Source organism: Mustelus asterias, chromosome 12, assembly GCF_964213995.1.
Source record: "Mustelus asterias chromosome 12, sMusAst1.hap1.1, whole genome shotgun sequence".
Taxonomy (NCBI): Eukaryota; Metazoa; Chordata; class Chondrichthyes; order Carcharhiniformes; family Triakidae; genus Mustelus; species Mustelus asterias.
Genome location: NC_135812.1, coordinates 48,239,012 through 48,255,170, shown reverse-complemented (window position 1 = coordinate 48,255,170; position 16,159 = coordinate 48,239,012). Strand labels below are relative to the sequence as shown.

Below are 16,159 nucleotides of genomic sequence, written 5' to 3'. Positions count from 1 at the left end.
TCAGCTACACTTTAATCTCTAACACATTCTCCCTCTCTTCAGTTCTGACAAAGAGCCTAAAGGATTCAAAACGTTAACTCTGCTTTCTCTCCTTACAGATGCTGCCAGACCTGCTGAGGTTTTCCAGCATTCGCCAATCTTGTTTCAATATAAATGAAAATGTTTACTCTCTAATGCAGTCAACGAAACTTAAATGTCAGAAAGCATTCTGTGGTGAACACAGAAATTAAGAGTAGAGATAGGCAAATCCAGCCCTTCGAGCCTGCTCTGCCATTCAATCAGATCATGGCTGATCTCTCCCTGGTCTCAAATCTACCTCCCCACCTGTTCCCCATATCCCTCTTTCCCTTTTTTTTAATTAAAAATATATCTATCTCCTTCTTGAAACCATTAATCAATTCAGACTCCACCGCGCTATGGTGGGCAGCGTTGCTCTGTTAAGGAGTTGTGCTCCTTCAGTACTGCCCTGGAATATCAGTCTGGATTAAGAACTCAATTATTGAGAATAAGAACCTGTCTGCTATAAAGCAACATCACATCAGGGGGGTCGAGTCATGAGCTGGAAGTATATCTGGCACTATAAGTGAGATGTGCTTCTGTATTGGAACACACTCATTACACAGTGCCCTGATGGAGATCAGGGGCTGAGTTTATTCCATTTCTAGAAGTTTTCTTTGGTTGAATGACATGCTGCTTCCATCTAACTGTGCGAGTCAAACTGGGCTATTGCCCTGTGAGATCCACACAATCATTCAAAGATTTACTTCACAGCTACTCAATGGGAAGCTCCAAGAGCTTTTGAAAATTGTATTGTTAGTGAAAAAAACAAATTGATCCGTTACCAAGAATTATCATTCCCTCTGTGGATTTGTGGCTGAGGGGTCAGAACATCTATCCGTTATTTTTAGAGTTTTTTAAGCTCTTTTATAGTCTGGCTGCCTTCTGAGGAGCTTTAAGTCATCCACTACAACGCATTGAGTAACGGCACACTCACTCACACTCTTGCTCACATTTATTCACACTCACTCACTCACTCACACTTACATTCATTCTCATTCACATTTATTCTCATACTCATGCTCACACACACTCATTCACATGCACTCATTCATTCACACTCACATACTCACTCACACTCTTGTACTCTCATACTCATGCATACACACTCACACTCATCATTCACATTAACACACAATCATTCACTCACATACACATTTGCACTCGCACTCATTCATTCACACACACTCACTCACACATTCATACAAAGTTACACGCATGCTCTTACTCATGCTCACGCACTCACACTCATGCACTAACACTCTCACTAACACTCATGCACTAACACTCTCACTTACACTCACGCACTAACACTCTCACTCGCACTCACGATCACTCACTTAGTCACTCAGTCTCACTCACACAGTCACTCTCTCTCAGTCATACACAAATCAGCCTCCAATCCATTGACTCTGTCTACGCTTCCCGCTGCCTCGGCAAAGCAGCCAGCATAATTAAGGACCCCACGCACCCCGGACATTCTCTCTTCCACCTTCTTCCATTGGGAAAAAGATACAAAAGTCTGAGGTCACGTACCAACCGACTCAAGAACAGCTTCTTCCCTGTTGCTGTCAGACTTTTGAATGGACCTACCTTATATTAAGTTGATCTTTCTCTACACCCTAGCTATGACTGTAACACTACATTCTGCACTCTCACCTTTCCTTCTCTATGTACGGTATGCTTTGTCTGTATAGCGCGCAAGAAACAATACTTTTCACTGTACGTTAATACATGTGACAATAATAAATTAAATCAAATCAAGTCAAACACACTAGGTTGGGTTTTCCTGGAGTGAGGAAGATTCTGCAGATCTATAAAAGATGATGGCTAGAACTGGAACGTGGAACTCCCGCTCTTATTTCTGACAGATCCAATTTTTGTCAGTAGGGGAGAGGGAGTGGGGCATTGTTCACATGGGAATAAATCTAGCTCAGCAGGGCATTGTGAACTTAATGCTGAGTTCAAACTGACCCTATTTTGGTTATTGCAAGGACCATAACCCATACTTACCTGTGCTCCCAGCATGGTCATCACAGCTGGTTTTGTTTTTGAAAACCCGTAGTGATTCTTACCAGCGTGACATGACCCCAATTGGGCGATTCAGTGAAGTTGGAGGTAGTACCATTAACCCAAGGGGGGGAAGGTGTGCGGGGAAGAAATGAAACTGAGATCTCGGCAGGAGAATCCCGTTTTGGTCCACTCCCAAGATTTAGCAGCCATTACAGGCCACGGTTAGTGGGCCATTGGATCATGGCCACAATCTCTGAGTCACACAGCGTTATCAGTCTCTCTCAGGCACACACACATGACGCAGTCATGTCCCACACACACACACACATGCACGCTCAGTCTTGCTCACACAGTCACACACACAGTCACACACATGCACACTGTCTCTCTCACACATACACTCTCTCTTTGGTATGCATGCACTCCCCCAACCCCCCCCCCCACACACACACACACACACACACACACACTCCTCACACTCTCTCCTCTCTCTCTCACACGCACCCATCACGATGTTGCCACTCAGTATTTTGAGTAACTTGGGGTGACAGCTGAAAGAATGTGAAGGTGGAAGTTAATTCACCAAATATCAGCCGTGCCTCGTGTTTCATCGATCGCGCTCATTTGGGACTTGCAGCTTTGAACTGCCAAATGAAGTTATTTCATTGTTCGCAACGACTTGGCTGTTTCAGCAGAATCTCATTCGCGGATACAGATCCCCCAGGAATGTTGAGTGAAAAATCATTCACTCCTGTTGAAATTAATCTACAACGCTGCTGTCGAAAATAAGCCCAGGCACTGATTGGTTTAACCCTTTGAGGATTGACACCCCCAGTGGGTCCTCTTATTACCATTTTCTACCTGATTGGGTGCAATTTGTTGGCCAGTGAGGCGGTGACAGGGGCCTGTGTCTCCACTGAACAGCTATAGACAGTGATTACACTCACTTGGAGTTGCCTATAGCTCACTGGGGAGCATCCAAAGGTTGTGGGTTCGAATCCCATTCCAGAAACTTGAGCACAAAACCTAAACTAATGAATGCATCACTGAAGGTAGGGTGGCTAACTGTGATTAGGTGGATTCCTGGATGTCTCATCACATGACCAGCCCCCAGGTTGCAGCCATTAATCGGCCAACATGGCCATTTTTGTGATGTACTGCCTCTTACACCAATTAGAAAGCAAAAAGACTCATTGAGTGAGGTGTGACGATCTATAAAGCAGCTTTATCTCCCCTCCCATTTTCAATATTTTTATATATGGCAAAGAGAGATATTCAAAGAAAGGTATCAAAAGACCCAGGCCAGAATTCTCTGGTCTTGTTTAATGGGTCTTTTTTAATGTCCCAATGATTTTCCTTCAGGATTGCGCACACAGCGGGGATCTGGTTAGCATTGCTGCCTCACAGCACCAGGGACCAAGGTTCAATTCCAGCCTTGGGTCACTGTCTGTATGGAGTCTGCACAGAGTCTGCACATTCTCCCTGTGTCTGCGTGGGTTTCCACCCACACTCCAAAGATGTGCGGGTTAGGTTGATTGGCCATGCTAAATTGCCCTTAGTGTCAGGGGATGAGCAGGGTAAACTATGTCTGGTTATGGCAAAAGGGCCGGGGTGGGATTGTGGTTGGTGCAGATGCGATGGGCCAAATGGCCTCCTTCTGTACTGTAGGGATTCTATGATTCCTGGAGACTCCAGGCCAATCCTGGAGAGTTGTCAACTCTAACTGAAGCTGTGCCACATTGTCAGAGGTGCTGTCTTTTAGGCTGAGGTACCTGTAACCGAGGACCCTTAGCTGGACACAATTTGCATTAGCCATAAGCAGAAAATGCTGGCTAAAATCTCAGCAGATCCGGCAGCGAATGTGGTTCTGTGGAAGGATCATTTCAGTCTGAAACATTAACTCTGTTTCTCTCTTCACAGATGCTGCCAAACCTGCTGAGATTTTCCAGCATTTTTGTTTCCGCATCTTATTTCAGATTTCCAACATCTGCAGATCCATTTTGGTGATGTTTGTTGTGGGGAGGTGATAGCCTAGTGATATTATCGCTAGACCATTAATCCAGAAACTCAGCCAATGTTCTGGGGACCCGGGTTCGAATCTCACCACGGCAGATGGTGGAATTTGAATTCAATAAAAAATATCTGGAATTAAGAATCTACCGATGACCATGAAACCATTGTCAATTGCCGGAAAAACCCATCTGGTTCACTCATGTCCTTTAGCGAAAGAAATCTGCCGTCCTTACCTGGTCTGGCCTATATGTGACCCATATAGGCCCAGACCCATAGCAATGTGGTTGACTCTCAAATGCCCTCTGAAATGGCCTAGCAAGCCCTCAGTTTAAGGGCTACTAGGATGGGCAATAAATGCTGGCCTTGCCAGCGATACCCATATCCCACGGATGAATTTAAAAAAAAAAAATATTGGCCAGGGAGCTGGAGAGAACCTGTGGGCATTTCTTCACATAGCATTGTGGGATCTTTCCGATCCCCCTGAGAAGATTGCCAGGGTCTTGGTTTAACATAAGGGATGCTGCAGAAAGTGGGAACCTGCAGGTGACTGATGTGCCTGATTGCGTCACTGAAGCCCAATAAGAAACTGTACGATATTTATGGCAAATTTTATATATACCAGGTGTGAGGGAGATCAAAATCTGGTATGGAGTCTGGAGACAGCTTGAGTTCAATATTTACTGCACTGACCCATCGTGAAACCTCCCACGTTTGACACCTTTGATTTTCTCTCCTAGTTTTCATCTGCAGTTTCATGGTGGCCACCCCGATCTTCGGTTTCCTTGGTGACCGTTTCAACAGGAAGTTCATCCTGAGCTGTGGGATATTTTTCTGGTCGGCTGTCACGCTTATCAGCTCCTTCATCACCAAACCGGTGAGTTCAGTGTTACCGGGGCAATACCACTCCCCACCCCACTCCGGGTTAGAGGATGGCACCATATTGTGTTGGGATAGGATGTCATTTCCTGCAGAAGTTGTTGAATTTCTTTTTTACTTCCTGCCTCCCTCGCCAGGGTGGCACAGTGGTTAGCACTGCTGCCTCACAACATCAGGGAACCAGGTTCAAGTCCAACCTCAGGTCACTGTCTGTGCAGAGTCGGCACGTTCTCCCCGTGTCTGTGTGGGTTTCCTCCGGGTGCTATGGTTTCGTCCGACAGTCCGAAAACCGTGCTGGTTAGGTGTATTGGCCATGCTAAATTCTCCCTCAGTGCCCCAAACAGGTGCCGGAGTGTGGCGACTCGGGGATTTGCAGTGTTAATGTAAGCCGACTTGTGATACCAAGAAATAAACTAAAAGTTAAACTAAGCCCCATCCATTCTTTTGGTATCGACTCCTTTCCCTGTGGGTTCCAGCTTTCTGTTTTCTTGTCCCAGCATCCATTATTTATTGATAAATCTTGACTATTTGGGTACGGGAGGGAGGCCATGATTGACATGCCAGCTCTGGCCCTCCCCTGACTATACGGCTGTGCTTTTTCAGTAGGGGGTCACGGCAAAACCTTAACATTTATGCCTCCCTGCCTCAGAGATTACTGTGCACACATCCACACTCCCCATTGAAACATCCAGCAGCAGAAAGCGCCCTACCCCCTTCAGGAATACGCTGTTGAGTCCACCCCCAGAGGCCGCAGCATGTAATCAAGACTGACACTTCAGTACGACTCTGAGGGAGTGCTGCACAGTCAGAGGTGCGGTCTTTCAGATAAAATACTGGCTTAATACTGCCACGTGCCCCAGCCCAACATTCTTCCCTCGATTCACGGCATCACAAAAGGGATTAACTTTAATGTTGGTGGGGTCGTGCTGTGTAGGGAATGCTGCTGGGTTTGACCAATATAAGGAAAGTCATGGCACTTTAACATGCAAGAAAGCAGACAAGATACCGAAAGGTCTACGGAGGACGAACCCACTCAGGTCAACCTATAACACAGACTACACTGAGAGACTTTGCCGTCGCACCTCTCTCACACTCCTCAAACACCTCATACACCAACTCTACAGCAAACACCGCAGCCTGGAAACCAAGATCGAATCGGCATCTCCACATCATGACTTTAACCCATCAGGGTCAGCTTTCACTGCCTTTGCCTGACATGAATGGGGCAGGAAACGCCTCAGAATTGACACCAATGCCGCAGCCTGCTCCATTTTGAAACAAAGATAGAAAATGCTGGAAAATCTCAGCAGGTCTGAAAGCATCTGTGGAGAGAGAATAGAGCCAACGTTTCGCGTCTGGATGGTCAGACTCAAAACGTTGGCTCTATTATTTCTTCACAGATGCTGTCAGACCTGCTGAGATTTTCCAGCATTTTCTGTTTTTGTTTCAGATTCCAGTTAGGTGGATTGGCCATGCTAAATTGACCCTAGTGTCAGGGGATTAGCAGGGTAAATATGTGGGGTTACAGGAATAGGGTCTCGATGAGATTGTGGTCGGTGCGGATTCGATGGGCTGAATGGTCTCCTTCTGCACTGTAGGGAATGTATGATTCTATCCGCCGGCATTTTGCCTTCATCAGCTCCATTTTGAAATGGGGCCTATTGTCGGGTGAGGAATCTGTGCCGGATTCAAGCAATAGGCTGCTTTCTGATGTGGAAATCACCCTCCCGAAAGAGACTCCAGCCGCCACTTTAGGTCTAGACAGCTCACATCCTGGGTGGTATATACACCCATTTTCACAGGAGTCAAACGGTGGGCTATAGGAGGAGCAGATTTAAATAAGGCAGGGGCCTCAAAATGGCGGGTGACCCTTTGCCACAGGAGAGAGTGGTCAAATCAGAGTGCTCGCTCGGTCGAGTCTCCCAATAGTTAAAACCTTGCCCAGCACAAGTACCTCGGTTCCCTCCAAGCAGGAATGAGAAATATGATTCCCTTTGTTCTCCACCTATAAATTTTCAAATTATGATTTCCTGAAAAGGAAAAAATCCTTCGATCTGCGAGCGTTTGAACTATGTTACAAATCATTTTTTAACCAAACCACAAAAATTAAGATGAGGTCGATTGTGTCTGTTGGCAGGCAATCTCCTGGAGGTAAATTGCCTCAGCTTGAAGAGGGTTAACTAATTACACAGGAAATGGGATGATCGAGTCGAGTGGGGAGGGGGGAGGTAGAAGCGGAGGGGCTGAAGGTTTAAGCTTTCAGTCTCAGAATCACAAACTTGGATTGTCATTAAAGATATAGGGCACAGATTTCAAAGGCTTTGAGCTTTGAAACGGTTTTCAAGCGTCAACAAGGCTTCTTTCCTGCTTTTGAAGAATATTGTCTTGAAAAGGTAATTAAATGATGAACTCTGCCTTTCTCTAATGTAGCACAAGCCACCCAGAGTGTCTCAATAAACACAACACAGGCTAATAACATCCCCACACAGGAGAAAGAGACACTCATGTCCTCAGGGAGGGAATGCTGGAGTTAGTTCTGTTGTGATCTGGTGAATTCCCAGCATTTCTGCTCCATCCGTGTGTGTTTTCAGGATGAACGAGTTCTTCAGTTCTATAGAGCACGGTTGTGAGACACCTGATTCAATCCTGCCCCCTGTCCAAACGAGAAACTGTACACCGATCCCCAAGCAAGTTTCTCGATTCTGGGTAATAACTGATCCCCAGTTTTCTTACTCCCCATCATGCACACCATTAATCCAGTTGCTGTGTGTAATGGCATCAAGGGCTGTGGCAGCATATGGGCGCCACGGTGGCACAGTGGTTAGCACTGCTGCCTCACAGTGCCAGGGACCCGGGTTCAATTCCAGCCTCGGGTCACTGCCTGTGTGGAGTTGGCACATTCTCCCTGTGTCTGCGTGGGTTTCCTCTGGGTGCTCTGTTTCCTTCCACAGTGCAAAGATGTACGGGTTAGGTGGATTGGCCATGCTAAATTAACCCTATTGTCAGGGGGATTAGCAGGGTAAATATGAGGGGCTATGGGAATAGGGCCTGGGTGGGATTGTGGTTGGTGCAGACTCGATGGGCCAAATGGCCTCCTTCTGTACTGTAGGGATTTTACGATGTTGAACTATGGCAGGTAGAGAGTTGATCGAAATGGCGGAACAAGCTCGAGGGACTGAAGGTCCCATTCCTGTTCTTACATTCCTGAAAGAGTTCGTAACTCTGGTTGAACGAATTCCTGCACTTGACACTCGTAGAAACCAATGTCATCTCAGCATGTATCTGAGAATTACAGAAATATACAGCATAGGAACATAGGGCCTGGGAGCGGGAGCAGGCCATTCAGCCCCTCAGTCAGATCATGACCGATCTGTTTGTGGCCTCAGCTCCACTTTGCTGTCTGCCAATAAAAATCTGTCTAACTCTACCATGCGTAGATCTGCATGTCTTTGGACTGTGGGAGGAAACTGGAGCACCCAGAGGAAACCATGCAGACACGGAGAGAATGTGCAAACTCCACACAGTGACCCAAGGCTGGAATTGAACCCGGGTCCCTGGTGCTGTGAGGCAGCAGTGCTAACCACTGTGCTACCACTTTAGCAAAGTCCAGTGTGAAGTGTCCTGGCATTTTTGGAGGGCCCACTGAGGAGATGGGATGGATCTACTATTTGGGATGTCCAAATATAGCAGGCATAACCTACCTGTAGATGGCGGTGCAAAGGGAGTAATTAGACATTGTTCTTTAAAGCTCCTTCAGGGTTGTCACCCTTTTATCGTAAGGGAAGGAGATCATTCGGCCCATCATGTTTGTACCAGCTCTCTTGTAAGTGCAAATTGGCTAGCCCTATTTCCTGCCTTTAGTGTTGCCAATATTTTCTCCTCAGATAACGATCCAATTCCCATCTAAAAGCCACAACTGAAGCTGCCTTCACCACACTCTCAGACAGTGCATCAGACCCTAACCACCCACTGTGCAAAAAAACATTTTTCTTCATGTCTCCAACTCCCTTTTCCACTTCACCTTCAATCTGTGCCCTCATTCTCAATCCTTCCACCAGTGGGAATGACCTTTCTGCTATCTACTCTGAGCTGACCCCTGACGATTTTATACTCCTCTATCAGATCTCTTCTCTGTTAAACCTTTTAATTCACGGGGAATTAACAGGCCTGGCTTCTCCAATGTATCCCTGTAACTGAAGTTCCTCCTTCCTGGGGGCATTCTCAAATTACCAATCTGTATATTAAGTTGCATACGGTTTCTCCTGAACCTAAGTATCTGCTTTATTTTAATTATATGGTGCGTACATTAAAACGATCAGTCCCGTCCTAAATAAATCAAAAACCTATCCTTCCTTGGAAGGCTGCCATACAAGCTTCACATTTCCATTTTACTCCTGAAGCCTTTGAAATGTGCATGGCATTTTGTCAAATTGCTTTTTAATATAAAATCAGACAGTTCTGAATCAGGGTAGAACTGAATATATTAATTTTCCCTTTGTCTGGTGCATTGTCTTCATTTCAGATTGCCTCCATGTCAAGCTGTGCTTGTTCAGTGTTACTGCTCCTGGCTGGTTCTGGGTCAGGCAGCACCATCAGTATTTAATGTGTGCTGGATATGCTGCTCCCTGAGGCAATAACTAAATAAAATCCAAACACACCTCACTGGAAATCGTGTGATCTTGTGTCTGAATCCTGGTACCCAATGTTAGCCATCTAATCCAAACACGTAGAAAAGCAAACTCATTTCTGTTCCACGTTACAAGTGTCAAAAAGTTAATCCCAGCTGTTACTACTGACAGGCGATGCCCTAGTGGTGTTATTGCTCGACTATTAATCCAGAAACTCAGCTAATGTTGAACACTCAGATAGTGTTCAATTCTGGTCGCCACACTACCAGAAGGATGTGGAGGCTTTGGAGAGGGTACAGAAAAGATTTACCAGGATGTTGCCTGGTATGGAGGGCATTAGCTATGAGGAGAGGTTGGAGAAACTTGGTTTGTTCTCACTGGAACGACACAGGTTGAGGGGTGACCTGATAGAAGTCTACAAGATTATAAGGGGCATGGGCAGAGTGGATAGTCAGAAGCTTTTTCCCAGGGTGGAAGAGTCAATTACTAGGGGGCACAGGTTTAAGTTGTGAGGGGCAAGGTTTAAAGGAGATGTACGAGGAAGATTTTTTACACAGAGAGTAGTGGGTGCCTGGAACTCGTTGCCAGGGGAGGTAGTGGAAGCGGATACGGTAGTGACTTTTAAGGGGCGACTTGACAAATACATGAATAGGATGGGAATAGAGGGATATGGTCCCTGGAAGGGGAGGGGGTTTTAGTTAAGTCGGGCAGCATGGTCGGTGCAGGCTTGGAGGGCCGAAGGGCCTGTTCCTGTGCTGTAATTTTCTTTGTTCTTTGTTCTGGGGACCTGAGTTCGAATCCTGCAATGGCAGATGGTGGAATTTGAATTCAATAAAAAATATCTGGAATTAAGAATCTACTGATGACCATGAAACCATTGTCAATTGTCGGAAAAACCCATCTGGTTCACTAATGTCCTTTAGGAAAGGAAATCTGCCGTCGTTACCCGGTCTAGCCTACATGTGACTCCAGAGCCACAACAATGTATTTGACTTTCAACTGCCCTCCAACGCAACTAGGGAAGGGCAATAAATGCTGGCCAGCCAGTGACGGCCATGTCCCACGGATGAATAGAAAAAAATCTCCGGCCGTTCACGCCGGCGGGATTCTCTGGTCCCACTAACGGTGCACCCCTGCCCGCTTAGGGTGGCTTCAATGAGAATTCCCATTGACAGCAGTGGAACCAGAGGATCCCAGCATCAGTGAATGGTGCACCACCTCCCACAGCTGAGAGAAACGCTGAGGGGAGGCTGGAGAATCTCGCTCAATGGCGCAATTTTCCAACCATTCACGTTTCGCCACCACTGCAAGCGAGGAATAATTCTCGCCATTATGTTTCACATCATGAGGACTGGCTGATGTTAGTCAGTATGTGCCCTGTGCTCACTGACTTCCCTTACTGTCAATGCTTCGATTTAAAAACTCTCATTCATTGCTTTTAAACCTCCCCACGGCCTCGCCTCCCCCCTCCCCTCCCCTCCCCCCATCTCTGTGTCCTCCGCCAACCCGACAAATTCTCCGAGATATCTGCACTCCTCCAATTCTGCCCTGTTGACTATCCTGGATTTTAATCGCTCCATCACTGTGGATGTCCTTTCATTTGCCAAGGCCAAAAGCTCGGGAATTCCCTCCCTAAACCTCTCCATCATCCACCGCTCTTTCCTCCCTGTAAGTTTCTCCCCAAAGTCTATTTTTCTGGCTAAGATCTTGGTCATTTTTATTCAAATAACCTTGATGTAACTTGATGTCGAAAGTCTAATGATGCTTCTGTGAAGTGCCTCGAGAGGTTTGCCGACGTTAAAGGTGCAATTTAAATGCAGGTTGTTGTTATAATGTTGTTGTGGTTCTAGTCAGATGAATAACTCGGGGCTTTGCAACAAGCTCACTCTGTGTTATTCGCCATGGAATTGATTGGCTGATTGCATCTCTGGCACTAGACCAATCGAAACGTCGGATAGGTGTGCTAAAGGAATTTTCGCCAAACTCCCCCAGTAGTTTTGGCAGCCAATCAGATTTTCCCAGATTTCAATGCATTTCCCATTCATAAACATAAATGCACAACAAAATGGAGTAGGAGCCAGAATTCTCCGAGATCACCCGCGGCCGGGATTCTCCCACCTCTCCCTCAACCGGATTCTCCGACCTCTCCCGCAACCGGATTCTCCGACCTCTCCCACAGCCAGGATTCTCCGACCTCACCCGCAGTCGTGATTCTCCAACCTCGCCCGCAGCTGGAATTCTCCAGTCCCGCTGCAATGAATGGTGATTTAGCTGAGCGCCAAATTCTCTGTTCACACTGGCAGCGATGGGTGGGACACACGAGACCGGATAATTCTGGCCAAAGTGTTGGGCTTCGCGCTGGGACAAAGTGGAACCCGCTGTATCCCAGAATTCTGAAGGTTCAATATTTAACTGATGCCATGGTCACCAGTGAAGTGTGTTTGACAAACCTTCCACTAAACTGCCTAAAGGTGCAGTTTGGTTGAAATGTGTCACATCACATACATCCACACCAATTGTAATGAAGCCTCCACCACCCAGCCGTGTTCCCCAACAAGGATGCCTCCCCTTTAAAAGCCTGTGAACTGCACTCCTTACCCAGGGGATCTTCCTTTGTACAAAATGATTCAAGCAGGAGTGATCTTGACACATGACGATCTAGCCAAGGGAATCTAATGATAGGTTAACGCCATCAGTGGGGATTTAAGCTCACCCCAGGGAAATCTTCATTACCGAGGTCGGGATTAAGTCCATTGATTTTGTCATTGTATTAATAATGAGACTGAATCTCGCAGTGATACTGAATCTCTTGGCTGCTATTATGGAATGATACAGCACCATGGAAGACTTTCAGCCCACTGTGTCTGTGTTGGCTTCTTCGAAAGAACTATTCAAATAGTCCCTCCCCCTTGCTGTTTTCCAATAGCTCTTTCCTCTTTGCAAATACATCCAACAGCCAGCTGCTTTCACCAGCCTCTCACTCCAGATGTGCTTTATTCATTCGTGGGACATGGGCGTCACTGGTTGGACCAGCATTTGCTGCCCATCTGTAATTGCCCTTGAACTGAGTGGCTTGCTAGGCCATTTCAGAGGGAAGTTAAGAGTCAACCACATTGCTATGGCTCTGGAGTCACATGTAGGCCAGACCAGGTAAGGACAGCAGATTTCCTTCCCTAAAGAACCAGATGGGTTTTTCTGACAATGGTTTCATGGTCATCAGTAGACTCTTAATTCCAGATATTTTTTATTGAATTCAAATTCTACCATTTGCCATCGTGGCGGGATTCGAACCTGGCTCCCCAGAACATTTGCTGAGCTTCTGGATTAATAGCCCGGCGATAATAGCACTAGGCCATCGCCTCCCCTTACCTGTATAAGTTTTGCTTTGTACATTTCACCTTTAGTTATCTAAAAGCTAAACCCTTCAGCGGAAACAATCTCTCTACCAGGTTATCCAGCTTTGAGAAGATCAGTATAAAAACTTGGAAGGGCCATCAATAGAAGCCTACAAAAACCAGGCCAGGACATGGAAAAAAGCAAAACAAGCCACAGAGAAATTGGCACAAAAGTGTGCAATTTGTGCAATAGTATTTCTGATTCCTAGTTTAATCTAAATGCAGGCAAAACTAGACGGTGTGGGCTTGGCACGCTAATTATATACTCCTCAAGGAGGTGAAGATCATGGGTTCCGCTGAAGAGTCTTGGCTGTGGGGAGGATGAATAATTCCGGAATAGGATAAGAGAGACAGGAAGGAGGCCATTCAGCTCCTCAACCCTGTTCTGCCATTCTATCAGATAATGTTTGCTGCCTTCACTCCCTACCACAGCCAAACCCATTCCTAAAGATTTCAATCGACCTCCAACACCCAAGGTGGAATTTTCCCCTCCTGTCCACTACGGGGATCATAGTGGGTGGGACACAGACCATGCAAAGGTCCGTAGACCTTGGGCAGGATTTTCCGGACTTGGGATGGGCGTGGCCGGAAAATTCTACCCCCAGTCTTTTGGGGGAGAGAGTTCAAGATGTTTACAATGTTTTGAGTGGAATATTGCTTCCTGATTTCTTTCCGGAATGGTCTATCCCTGCTTTTACGATTAAGGCCCCTTGTCCAGAACGGGAGGTAGTTTCTCAGATCCTAGCATTACCAAACCCTGTTATCATTTTAAACAGCTTCGATTTGATCAGCCCTCAATCTTCCTTACTCAAGGGTTTGTTTTTGACAGTTTCAGACATGATGGGCCAAAGGGCCTTTCTCTGTGCTGTGGACCTCTATGATTCTACGGACCAGGATCTTCCAGTTCTGTCAAAACCTAGAAACTAGAAACAGGAGTAGGCCATTTGGCCCCTTCATGCCTGCTCTGCCATTCATTTTGATCGTGGCTGATCATCAAATTCAAAATCCTGATCCCGCCTTCCCCCCATATCCCTTGATCCCTTTAGTCCCAAGAGCTAGATCTAATTTCTTCTTGAAATCGGACAACGTTTTGGTCTCAACTACATTCTGTGGTAGTGAATTCCACACATTCACCACCCTCTGGGTGAAGAAATTTCTCCTCACCTCAGTCCTAAAAGGTTTACCCCTTATCCTCAAACTATGACCCCTAGTTCTGGACTCCCCCATCATTGGGAACACTCTTTCTGAATCTACCCTGTCTAACCCTGTTAGAATTTTGTAAGTTTCTAGGAGATCCCCTCTTCTAAACTCCAGTTAATAAAATCCTAACTGACTTAGTCTCTCCTCATATGATAGACCTGCCATCTCAGGAATCAGCCTGGTAAACCTTCGCTGTACTCCCTCTATAGCAAGGGCATTTTCCTCAGATAAGGACACCAAAACCATGCACAATACTCCAGGTGTGGCCTCACCAACGCCCTGTACAATTGCAGCAAAACATCTGACCAGCCAGAAGTTAGTGGACTTCTGGCTGGCCGGCCACATCCCCCACAGCGGGTCCCATCACAACGGTGCCAGAAACTGTGTTCTGTGTACTGTGTTCTCCAAACCCGAACACAGTATTCCAGACAGGGCTTGACAAATGGAACTTGGCTTCTTTCCCAGTGCCTGTGTGAAACGGCATTGCAATCGGTAATTTCTGTACTCTGTAGAGCTGGAATGCTGAAGCTCTGGTTTGGTAGACACTAGTGGGAAAATTCCAGGAACAATGAGACTGAGATTAACATAGTCTGATTTGCATATGAGGAAATATTTGATGTTTGCATTACCTTAATGTGCCCTTTGCCTCCTCCACAGAACTTCTGGCTGTTTCTCATTTCGAGAGCTTTGGTTGGCTTTGGTGAGGCCAGTTATTCCACGATTGCTCCCACCATCATTGCGGACATGTTTTCCAAGGACACCAGGACCTGTATGCTCTCCTGTTTCTACTTTGCCATTCCACTAGGAAGGTATCAGTGCACATCCCCACTATTTCCGATAACATTCGCGCTTACAAATGGAAAATGTTCTGTGCTTTGGAAATTTATTCTCAAGATGTGGGCGTCACTGACATTTATTGCTCAACCCCAAATGTCCTTTAGAAGATGGTAATGGGCACCTTGTTGAAATCCATCTATCCCATGTGTTGTAAGCATTTGTGGAAAATCTTTACAGTGTGGGTGTCGCTAGCAAAACCAGCTTTTGTTACCCATCCCTAATAGCCCCAGGAACCTGGTGGCTTGCTAGGGCCATTTCAGGGGACAGTTGAGAGTCAGGAACATTGCTGTGACTCTGGAGTCACATGTAGGCCAGACCAGGTAAGGACGGCAGATTTCTTTCCCTAAAGGACATGAATGAACCAGATGGGTTTTTACAACAGTCATGGTCACTGTTACTAATGTCTAGCTTTATATTCCAGATTTAATTTTATTAATCAAATTTAAATTCTGCCAGCTGCCAGCGAGGGGTTAAGATTCAGCCACAATGGGTGTGGCATTCACAGCACATGGGCGGCACAGTGGTTAGCACTGCTGCCTCACAGTGCCAGGGGCCTGGGTTCGATTCCCGGCCTGGGTCACTGTCTGTGTGGAGTCTGCACGTTCTCCCTGTGTCTGCATGGATTTCCTCCAGGTGCTCCGGTTTCCTCCCACACTCCAAAGATGTGCGGGTTAGGGGTGCATTAGCCATGCTGAATTGACCCTTAGTGTCCTGGGATGTGTAGGTTAGAGGGATTAGCAGGGTAAATATATGGGGTTACGGGGATAGGGCCTGGATGGGATGGTTGTCGGTGCAGACTCGATGGGCTGAATGGCCTCCTTCTGCACTGTCGGGATTCTATGATTCTATGATTCACATTGATGCCTGAATGGGTCACAGCGGCAATAATGAAGCAGTTGTGACAATCTGACAGCTTCACGCTCACTTTTACTGGTGCCACTATTTTATTTCTAAATTTGGGAATTGGCTAGAAAATCATTCTGCCTGTTCCCCCCAGATTGATGAAATTAACCCCTCAATTCAGAGACCCTTGTTTCACAGAGTCCGCCCCCCCCCACCCCCCCCCCCCCCCCCCCCACCTCCATTCCCCGTCCCGTCCCGCAAACGAACGTAAAACTCCTGCAAAGGACCAAAGCCCCT

General features: G+C 46.5%; 1 protein-coding gene across 1 annotated transcript in view; it reads left to right on the top strand.

Moving 5' to 3' along the window:
* The window catches only part of spns2 (SPNS lysolipid transporter 2, sphingosine-1-phosphate), a 112,781-nt gene that overhangs the window by 54,527 nt on the left and 42,095 nt on the right, over positions 1-16,159 (top strand). Inside the window, exons 3-4 of the mRNA XM_078225169.1 lie at positions 4,821-4,957; positions 14,840-14,991. Coding sequence (XP_078081295.1) covers positions 4,821-4,957; positions 14,840-14,991 — 289 coding nt within the window. The remainder of the gene's footprint in view (positions 1-4,820; positions 4,958-14,839; positions 14,992-16,159) is intronic.